Here is an 11,357-nt window from a genome sequence, read left to right on the forward strand (position 1 = left end):
TCATCCATGATCTGGTCTGGACTACTCCGGGCCGCATCATTGGTTCCCACGTGGATGAGGACCATAGGATAGTAGTCGGAAGGCCGGATGAGGTCAGTGATCATCTTTGTGACGTCCCCAATCTTGGCTTCTGGGAGACGGTATACTTCTTTCACATTGGGGTCCATGCAGTGGATGGGTCCCTTCGTTCCTCTGAGGGGGGAGTCCCCTATGACGATGACCCAATGTCTCTTCTTCTGGGTCACTGGATGATGCTCAGGAGGTACGGATACCATCTTGTTGGTTGAGAGTGTGGCTTCCTCCCTTCCTCCTTCCTCATGCGCAGTCTCCTCCAGCAGTGCCAGGGCTGCATACTTGTTCCCCAGTTGTACTGGGGTGACAGTTGATGCAGCTGCACACCACCTGTGACGCTGCCTGGCCCTGGAGGTGACTGTCCTCCATTCGCCTCCTGCAGACTCCTGGGTGGTGACAGCCTGAGGGGATGGGCTCTGCAGAGAGAAAGTACCTGTCAATCTTGTCCTCCATGGCCCTGATCCCCCACAGCCTGCTCACCTCTGCCTGGAGCTCTCTTATCTGCCGCTCCAGTGCCGCAATCTTGGCACAGGTTGGACAGGTGAGAGAAGCCCCCACTCCCATGTCCCCCCCAGGGACAAAGCCAGGCAGCCCCCACAGGCAGGTGGCCCCACCTGCGTGGAAGCCTCACCAGTCCCCGGGCCAAGAGGCAGCCGTGGGGCAGGAGCCCTGGCTGCACTCCGCATGACAACTCCCATGCTGTCACCCCCACTCACTTACCTGGAGACGACTACTGCTGCTGCCGTCATTGGTTCTTTTCTGCCTGCGGCCTCTCGTACTTCTCCCGGCGCGAACCTCGGCGCAAACTCTGGCACGCCCCTAAAGAGCGCGCCTGTTTGCACTCCTTGTTTGTGCGGCTGGGGAGCACAGTTCCTGCCCAGCGGGGCTAAGTGGGGTCAGGTGGGGAAAGAATCCCCTGCCCGATTGCCCTCACCTGGCCCCACTTGCTCCCTTCCCCTTCCCCAGCTTACCTCCTTGTTGCTGCAGCTGTCCTTCAGCTGTGGATGGTTGCTGGTGCTGTTGGTGCTGCTGCTGCTTTTGCCGCTGCCTCAAAGGTCGAGGGACACTGGGGGCACGTGCACTCCCTCCGGTGTCCTCAGCGCAACATTATTAGCACACTCCATCTAGTCTCTGCATCCTGTGTGTCAGTGTCCCCACGCTTTAAAAAGGTGGTGGGGGCGCTTTAGCTAAAGCTCGTTTGATGAATTTTAGATAAAGCTCCCCTGCCACCATTTTGAAGCATGCATGGGGATGCTAATACATGAGACATTGTGGGTGCTTTACTTAGAGTAGCTCTTGGAGCTGTTCAAATTAAAGATCCCCCCCACCCCACCCCACCCCATCCCTGGAGCACATAGAAAATATCTCTTCTATTGATCATAGTGCCATGCTATGTTGAGAGAGAACCCATAAATCAACAGTTAAAATGACTAAAGTTATTATTCCGTGTTATTTATCATTCTCTTAATCTGTTCTTAATTTTCAAGCATACCTTAACTAGTCTTGGTCTGAATTTTTCTCACGTTATACCACTTTTTTCATTGTTTTGAATTTTTTTCTGTGCTTCAGTTCCAACAGCAGCTTAGCTGCCTTTGGGGACACATGCACCCGCTTTGAGTGTGGAATTCTCTACAGTCCCACGTCATACCTTTCCAATGGTACATAGAACTAATGGTTAAGGGAATTCTCTTAAATTCACTAGTTCTATTAAATTCACTATTTTTTGTTAGAGTGCTTTTATGGCAGTAATCTAGGTCTTAAATATATGTCCAGATATGGACCTTGGGTTTCTGTGACTTTCATTTCCTGCTTAACTTCCTTTTGTGTCTCTTTTTATGCTTCCTAAATTTCTTTTCTTGCTCTAAAATGTTTTAATGAAAATGGAATACAGTGTTCAGTAGTGCTTTAGCTGCAGCCCTATTACATTTTAATTTAAAAATGTAACATCTATAACTCATCCAATACTAACAAAAGAAATCAGAGTAGGATGATAGTCTGGGAAGAAGAGTTCAAAACATTGAAATAAGAAAAATTTTAAAAGCAACACAATAAGGTTTGTTCTGTGTATATGTAAATAGCCCAATCCTACTGTCAGATCAATTTTGGGGAAATGTGACTGAGATTCTTTCTACATAGACATAAAAGCTGCCTCCCTTCCCCTTACCCATGGGCTGATCAAGGTGCACGATTATGGGTTAAATATATTTCTTTTTCCTTCAGTACTGAACTACTGTTAATAACAACGATGGTGTATTGTAAAGGGCCCCCTGAATTTCCCACATGTTAATTGGGACAAGGAGCGTTAGTGTACAAGTTTTTGGAGCACTGTAGACAGGCATTTATTACCTTGTGCTTTTATTTCTTGACTCTCGCTAGCCAGTACTGGACGATTATCCCATTCTAGAACTTTGATTGCTTAGGCAGGACTGGTTGAACCTTTTCAGGTACGTAAGGCCTTAGAAGAGTGTTGGCATTATTTATTTTTTTTAAACTACATTATGATAGTATGTATTGAATGCATACAAGTGGGTCATTGCATTTATGTGCAACTTTTAGTCTCCTTTTCTACATACCCAAGTAATTGTTGTATTGCTGTAGCAGTTCATAGGTGTATCTGTGCATATGTTTTTCAATCAGGGCAGTAATAAGTGACCCAGAGCAAAACACAAGTAATGATACTTACCAGAGAGACCTTATGCTTCCAGCACTGGGGACAGCACCATTGCGGTTTAGAAAAAGAACATTACACGAAACAAGGTAAGATCTCTTAGGCTGTAGTTGTTTCTTATGGTCATGGTTTCTAATTTCAGCCTGTTGTAACTTTAGCAAAAGTTACTTCTTTTAAGCTAAAACTTGGCATGCTTTATCTGAAGGCTACTTTTAGCAAGTGTAGTAAAATCTGATTCCTCCAGTTTTACTGATACAAAAATTAGAGTAGTGAGTTGTGCTTTTTAGCCATTATATGAATGCCCTTCATTATAGGTAGTACAAGTGCCTTGGAAAACCAGCTTGGGTGTTTCTAGGAATAGTGTCTTTGTTTCATTTATGTTACCTGTGTTCATGTACCTTCCTCTAGTATCCCCTGTGCCAGTCCTCTGCCTCCTGACCACTGCAGGAACTGCAACAATTAATGCTGCCACTGCTTATTGCACCATCAAATGTCCAAACCTGTAGGGAGCCCCATGCCAAGTGACATGGCTTTGCTTGCCAGATGAGACTTGAGACTGACTCCACATGCCAGGTCTGGCCTGTAGACTGACCCTGCACTAGTCATTTGACCTGTGGAGCCAATGTTGGGTGCCACTGTTCTAGGGTATGTTTGTACAGAGTGGTCTAGTTAACTATGTTAGTCTGAAGTCAAGTAAAAGGCTAGATTTAGACTAGCCAAGGTAGATATACAAGTTTTGTGGGCTCACTTCATCAGATGTTATGAAAGGATGTGCAGCTCAGTTCTGGCACCAGGGAGGTATTTGATCCCAAGTGGTATAGCCATGTTGGTTTGGGCCTGAGGGTGGGTTAAATAGCTCTTCCAAACAAGCTAATTGAAAACAAAGCTAATTAACTGAGGCACAGCAAAATGTGAACAGAGCCAAACTATTTCTAGGTTGGGGAGTGGCACCCCAAAGAGACCTAGCTTGAGTATCTGTTTGTCGCTGAATAGAAGGTTAAAGAAACAGTTACGCAGGTAAAAATATTCCTGTTGAGAAGATCTAGGCAGAAGGAAAGGCAGTGCAGGTACTTGAGCTAGTTCTGCACATGCCAGCTTTTGTATAAGAAGCAATATAGCTTTGTTCGTGTCACGCTCTGCCCTGGCAAATTGGCTCTTATGAAATGTGGCTACACAGCTCTTAATTTAGCAGGTACCAGGAGTAGAGCAGCACAGTGTGTCACTACCCTCAAGTGGCATAGACATGAACTTTAGATCTCTCACCTTGGGGATGCCCCCAAATTCCTAGATACAAGCTTGCCAGCACCCAGATAATTTCCATGCTGGTAAGCAACTCAGTGAGTAAAAAATCATCTTGTGTGCTGAGATCTGAGGGTCACGTAAGCTATTCTCCAGGGACTCTTTAGTCTTTCACATTCCTAAAATCCAGCACTATAAATTAGAGGAGTTTGACTCTAGTATTGAACACAGTTGAGTGTGGAATTAAGTTGCAGCCCTGTTACTACTCAAGGGACTATTTCTCATAGCAATGTTTATCCTCAAGGGAACCAAGGGAAATGAAGAGGAAAACATTTTAAGTTTCATTACTCTTGTCAGCCATTAAATAAAGTAGACCCTGTTAATATTGACACTTCCTATGATTGTGCTTTCCTTGTTGTGGTGGATAATTATATGATCTGATTGTGCAGCTTCTGCATACCAGGTCCTTTTTCTGATGCAGGTAACTTTCACAGTTACCTGGATCAGCTCGTAATCCAATTGCTTTTTCTAGAAATGGTTTCAAATAGTAATGATATTTTGCATTCGTAGAACAGATCTATTGCCTAATATGCAACATTCTTTTGACAGAATAAGGACCAAATCAGCATTAACTGAAAATATGCTTTCTAACAAATTACGCTTTGATTGTAGAATTCTCTCAAGGTAATGAGAAATTTTGTAAAATCCTGTATTAATTCTCTGAGTTTGTGAATTTTTTTTTTTTTAATAATTGGAATAATTGCAACCAGTTGGAATAATTACAACTTGCTTTTTCTCAGAACCATCTGTTTAGAAATAAATAAGTGTTATTTGTTCATATGTATTTAAATTAAGTATAATTTTTCTTGGGGGCTGTTACATTCTGATATAGCTCAGAGTAGCTATGAGGCTGCATGAAACTGAATGGGGATAAACTAAATTGTTTCTTTGAATTTGGAAGGAGAGGTTAAAAACAGCTTCCCTCAGCTGCACTAAGTTCTTACTTGGCCATAGCTCATAATTCAGTCCATTAGCTTCTCAGATCATGACCAACATAGTGATCTTTATGTAAGTATTTGGTCACCTGAGTTGTGAAATGTCCTTTAATATACTGTGTATGAGAGTTTGAAAGGCATTTTTGACAAAGAACAGAATACATAACTAAATCCACAAGTTGGTATACAGTACTTCAGTATTTAACTAAGCTAATCAAAACCAGCAATGTATTGATAAAAGATAATGCAATATAGAGTCTCTGTCACTGAACTGTTACTGAAGACGCGTATTTCAAAAAAGTGGTGTAATCATTTGTATGAGTTTAAATTAGGTTCAGCTAAACACAAAACTATAATGGTACTACTCTCCCATGATAATTTTAGGAATGGGCGTGATGCCTGTAGAGAGCTGATTGGATTCTTTTTTACATGTGATGGATCTCTTACTGTTTACGAATATCGACAGTTTGGCAAAAACAGGTACGATGAATACATTTATAAAAAGATGTAAATCTCAGATACTCTCCACAATATCTAGGAGCTTTTTCTCTTCATGTTCAGTTTTTTAAAACTTGTTTTGAATTGTATTACAGAGTAAATGCCTTACCTTTCATCCAGAAGGGAGTTTATAGTCATCAGCGCAGTCAAAAAAAAGGAAAGCTCTATGATCTTCGTGACTTTTATATTGTAAGTATTCTTTCAGTGTAAATACATCAAATCAGCTGATTTGGAAATGCTGTTTAGCTAAGATCTGCATTCAGATATCACAAAGATTCTAATCTGGCTTTAAGGGGACAGAGCCAAAACCCACTTCTGTTAAGTTTCAAGAGCTTTGATTCAGAACTTTTGGCATCTGGATCATTTTCTGTATACACCCACCGTCAGCCAAATATTAGAGATTTCATAGGTAGCTTTAAAACTGACTGCACTTTTCTTGCAAAGTGCATGAGGCTGCAGTTGGGAGGGGACTTGAAGGCATAAACAAATTATGCAGAAGGTAGGGCAGGGTGGCACCTTATAGACTCACTTGTTCAGAAATACATAAGCTTTCATGGGAAACAGCTTATTTTGTCAGATGCTATGAACAGACTTGCAGACAGCAGAGATACTAAATAGAAATGAATAAAGTAATTTCATTATGAAGAATAGACAAAGGGAGAGGAAGGGAAATGGGAAGGGGGCAATGTTGAGAGAGGCAAAGGTGAGTTGAAGAGAGCAAAGATGAGCAAAATAGTTAAGGATATAAAAGTTACAATGAATACAGTAATTTATTCCAGGCTAGTCCAGGCAGTGGGATAAGAATCTGTAATCTCTGTTGAGCTCATCCTGAACACAATCTGGTCTGTTGAAAATGTCTTGTGCCACAGTTTTCACATAGGAATTTCCTGTCTGGCCAGTATAGAGAGCAGAGAGGCAGTGTAGGCAGGTGATGGCATATGCAGTATTGGCAGAGGGATGGGTTAATGAATTTTGGATGTTACAATCCATATTGTTTGGTCCAGTGATTATGTAGTCTTTGTTGATGAGGGGCATAGCTAGCATCTGCATATGGAACGAGACTTGGTGCCTTTGTGAGAATAGGAGTTGGATAATTTGTTGCTGGAGGGACATCATTTGAGGTTAGTGAGCTGCCTGTAACCCAAGATAGGCTTGTCCTCCAAAGGTATCTTGAGCTAGCAGTCACTTTCCAGGATGGACTGGAGGTCATTAATGATATAAAGAAGGTTTTCTAGAGGGGGCTATAGGTGACAACATGAAGGATTTTGTTGTCTTTGTCATAGGGTTGGTATTGTAGCTGATTGAAGTGGGGTCTGAGTCCGTTCTGTTGATTTGAATGGCTACCATTTGGGGACTATATTATAAGTGTTCCCACATCCCTTCCTCTCCCTATCCCTGTTTTTGTATTTAGATTATTTGATTCATTTTATTTAGTACCTTTGTAAATCCAGTCATAGCATTTCTGAATGGGTTAGTCTATAAGGTGCTATCCTGCCTTGCCTTCTGCCTGATTTCAGATTAACACAGCTAATTACTGCTCTGTAAATTAGTTGAAAAAGTGAGTAGCTCTGAAAAGTCCCTAATGATAAAGTAGCACAAATTTAGTTGTAAAAAATTAGTGGCTGTTGAAAGGTCTGCTGGTACTTATAATTGAAAAATTATTAAGTATTTTAAGAGTAAAGTAATATGCTTGATAAATGTTTTAAGTTTGAACAGATTTATCACCAACTTTTTTTCTTCTTTTGAAAGAGATCTTTATAAGAGATTATGGAATAAAGTGGTACTTTTTTTGAGAATTTTGAAGACTTGTCACTTATAGTTAAAAGTTCTATTTAATCAATTATTTGAAGCTAAGGGCAAAGCACAGTTAAGGATATACAAACAGCTACTAAGAAAGTTGACAAAAATGGTATTAGCTGGTTCCATGTCTTTCTTAGTAGCCAGTTATTATCTCTAGTTGTATAATTGTCACCGCAGAATACTCAGTGTAGGATCTGACATTCAGGTTCTTTGTTTTCCCTTCTTATGCATGATTACTACTGTAAATGTTCTGCAGGGCAAACTGCTGTGAACTGTATCTGTTTAGTCTTCTTGTTTTAGAATTATACCATCAGGGCACCTGTGTAGTCCCACAATCCGTGATTTGCCAGTGTATTTACTTGTAGGTCAAAAATAGTTATAATGATACATGAAAAGGAATTGAATCTAGTTCACTCTCTAAACAGTACTGTGTTCTGTTAGCACTGAAGCAAAGGTGTGATATGATTCTGAGGTGCACACAAGAAACAGATGGGCTGAGCAGTACATTTTCCGATATTAAATACTGTAGTAATTTTCCTGAGAAGACTCCCATTTTAACTCTGCTCCATTGTGTCATTCATTTTCCTTCAAATCTTACATTTGGGTGAATGCTCTCTTTGCATAGTTAGACAGCAGCATCCAGCCGGTACGTCTGTGGAGGAAAAGGGGGTGGGGAGGGAGGGAAGAGGTGTAGGGGGGTGCACGTTGAGGCCCCCATGGTGAGGGGGAGAGAGTGGGGTTGGGGCTAGAGCAGGGTCTGCCCAGCTAGGGTGGGGTGGGTCAGGGGGTGGAGCCACAGGCAGCTCATCTGGAGGGCACAGGGATGGGGAGGCAGCTCCTCGCTGTTGTACGCACCCCTGGGGGAGGCGTAGGGGGCATGTACCCCCCAGATTTGTGCACAGCGCAAGGGCAGGCTGCAGGCTCAGGGCAAGTAGCTACACCAGCCTGTTTCCTGTTGCAGGGGGTGGGGTGGGAAGGGCTGGGCAAGGACTGCCATTGCAGTTGGTGGTGGTGGTGGTGGTGCTGGGAGGCTATGGGGAATTTTGGGGTGGCTGTAACCCATCCTGTAGTCCCCCCTCCCAGTGCTGCTGCTGCCTACACCAAGTGTAGCCCTGGCTTAGTCCTCTTGCAGCCTACCTTCACACAAATCTGGGGGGGGGCCTCCCCCAGGGGTGTGTGCACAGCAGGGAGGTGCCCCCCACCCCCTCTCCACCTCCCTGTGCCCTTCATATGAGCCACCCACAGCTCTGCCCCATGACCCAACCCAACCTGGTTGGGCAGCACCTGCCCCATTCCCACCCCCACTTCCTCCCTCACCATGGGTGCCTCTATGTGCCCCTTTCCTTCCCCCCATAGACTTACTGGCTGGCTCTACTCTCCATGGTGCATTCCTGGCCACATGTATGCTGCGGCTGTGCACATGCACACGGCATTTATCGGTGTTGTTATTGGTTACACCATTGAAAAAAGCCAATTGCAGATAATGTCAGTTTTCCTTTTATTGGTGCCAATATGATATGGACCAATTATATTGGTGCACCTCTACTTTAGGTACATTTTTCCAAAGTGTACATTTTCCTCAATTTTGCTTTACTTCTAAAATGGCACCTTAATTGGGAAATCCAGACTTTTGAAAAAGTGGGATTAAAAAAGAAAAGGTTGCCTCCCAATACCCCCCCCCCCCAAAAAAAAACAAACAAAAAACCAAAACATTGACTAAGGTTTTTCAAAACAGATGTATGATCTATTTGACCAACTTCAGTTTAAATTTTTCCTCTTGCATAAGCACAAGAATCCTATCAGTATCTGTGTTATATCACAGTGTTGTGGAAGAAACTGTATTAACCAGTTCAACATTGTACTGATTCTTTTTTGCTAACAGTGATCAAGATTTCAGATAATTATTAGGAGACTTTTCCATTCACTTATCTTAATGATTGTAGGACAGAGGTGGCATGGGTATTGGTATGGGCAGCCTGTGTATGTTGCACATGGCAGATTGGGGAGAGGACAAACAGTGCAGTGGAAGATAGGCTGGGAAGCAGAAAGCAGAGCAGAAGATCAGGCAGGGAGCACAGGGCAGGAAGCAGAAGGCAGAGCAGCAGATTGGGTAGTGGAAAAGGATTGGAGTGGCACCCAGGGCGGGGCTAATTTGTGTCATGCCTGCCAGAAGGGATGGCCACCACCATTAGAAGATATCATTGTGTGCGCCTAGATATCCCAGTCAAGATTGTGCCTCCATTGCAATAATTGCTATAAATTCAGTAAGAGATACGTGTCTACTAATAGGGTTATAGCTGTTGTGGGCTGCAGGATAGCTGACGGGCAGTTCTGCCCAGGCTTTTCTTAAAGTATACCCAGTTCTAAAACTGCTTTCAGTTGCCCTGAAAAAAATGTCAAATTCATAGCAGAAATCCACTTCTGTCTCCCCATGCCATGCTATCTTTTCAAAACTACACTTCCTGAGAGGTGTAGAGTCTGGCCCCAAGGATGTCCAAATGATTTGTGAGTTGCATCTCATTAAGTGTATAGCAGACATGCAAGTCGTGATAAGAATTCATTTGTTTTTAGATGTGCAGCTGCCAACCTAGAATCTGACGTGCTAATCCTTTAATTTTTAGAGTAACTAAAACTTTTTCTCTTGGTCTTGCATTACAATAATGAACTACAAAATGTGTGTCATGTTTTGACTGTATTCTAAAATAATGTATAATTTTTCCCATTAACATTTCGAATAATTCTAGTTTTTGATGAAGAACTTTTCACTTCTTGATGGTGAAGTGTTCACTTCAGAGAATAGATGACCTACCTGTAAATCATTTGTGTGCTGTTATCTACAGGGTGCTAACCTGACTTTTCGGAGTCTTGATCACAGCCTTCCAGAAAGCATGAAACAAAACCCAGTGCTTACCCTTCGTATCACTAATATTGATGAAACATCTGTGAACTTTTTGAAGTAAGCACAGCTTTCCACATTGCTTTTCCTTCCTTGAAAATATGATCCTAAATTAATAATTTGTATACAAGTTTTACATAATGCATACTGCTTACATTGCTAAAAGTATATGTTTAGGCTGTTGTTAGGAAAAACAAATGCAGTGAATAGTACTGAAGTGCTGTAGTATGGAACTATCAAAATAAATGTTTTGACAGTTTATTGGTCAAAGGATCATTGTTAAAATAAAAGAATTAATTATGTTCCTGAACACCTTCTTCAGTTCATTTTGTACCAACATGAATTTATAGAGACTGTGCCTGAGTATAAATCTTAACCACCTTTCTGATGTGAGCAGATTTTAGTTGGTTCATTTGAAAGAATATGCATTCTGCTTTCTATCTAGAAGAAAAGATATCCCAGAACTGGAAGAAAAGAAGAAGGAATAAGATATAACAGATGCAATTCCCAGAGGTGGAATATGAAGTGGGGTGGAGGGGGTGCAGTTTTACCTCCCCCTTTGATTCCTGCCCCACCCAAACTTTAAAACCAACTGCCTGGAAGGGGCAGTGGCATTTCTATTCAGGCAGTGCTCCAAGAGTCAATTCATTCATGGCTTATCTCCTCCCTGAATCCTACTGATCTCTCAGCGGATGTTAACAACTGCTTCTCCTTTTTAATGGTCTTGATGTTCCACTACTCAAACTATCCTTTTTCTGTAATTTTTGCTGTCTGTTAGCCATTTCTGGCAATGTCTCCTCTATTTTACAGCCTTGTTTTTAGCTTGAGCTAGTAACCTTAACTCAGGTGTAGAAATGACTGACAGTGTAGTGCAGGTACTATCAAGACTCTCAGGAAGAATAGATTTTGTTTTATGAATAAGAGAAATACATTTAACTATAATGTCTACAGGACTAACAAGACAATATTTTTTTTTTACTATTTTTACTTGTTTTTGCCTAACTTGTTTTAGTTTAACTTTATATATAATCTAGGAAATTGGAGCTCATTCCAATAGTTATATTGGAAAGTCCTGAGCTTGACCAGGAGTTCACCCGGGAACTGACTGAGGCCACTTGCTCCAGGACCTTGGTTGTCATGGGTGACTTCAATTACCCGGACATCTCGTGGGAAGATCACTCAGCAAAAT

At 42.0% G+C, this 11,357-nt stretch overlaps 1 protein-coding gene across 1 annotated transcript in view; it reads left to right on the plus strand.

The window, feature by feature from the left end:
* CAPS2 (calcyphosine 2) overlaps positions 1-11,357 on the plus strand; it is a 54,373-nt gene that overhangs the window by 23,247 nt on the left and 19,769 nt on the right. Inside the window, 5 exon segments of the mRNA XM_019543200.1 lie at positions 2,710-2,829; positions 4,589-4,663; positions 5,359-5,454; positions 5,568-5,661; positions 10,113-10,228. Of these exon segments, the coding sequence (XP_019398745.1) occupies positions 2,710-2,829; positions 4,589-4,663; positions 5,359-5,454; positions 5,568-5,661; positions 10,113-10,228 (501 nt within the window).

Source organism: Crocodylus porosus, unplaced genomic scaffold (genome assembly GCF_001723895.1).
Source record: "Crocodylus porosus isolate Cpor-Errol unplaced genomic scaffold, CroPor_comp1, whole genome shotgun sequence".
NCBI lineage: Eukaryota > Metazoa > Chordata > Crocodylia > Crocodylidae > Crocodylus > Crocodylus porosus.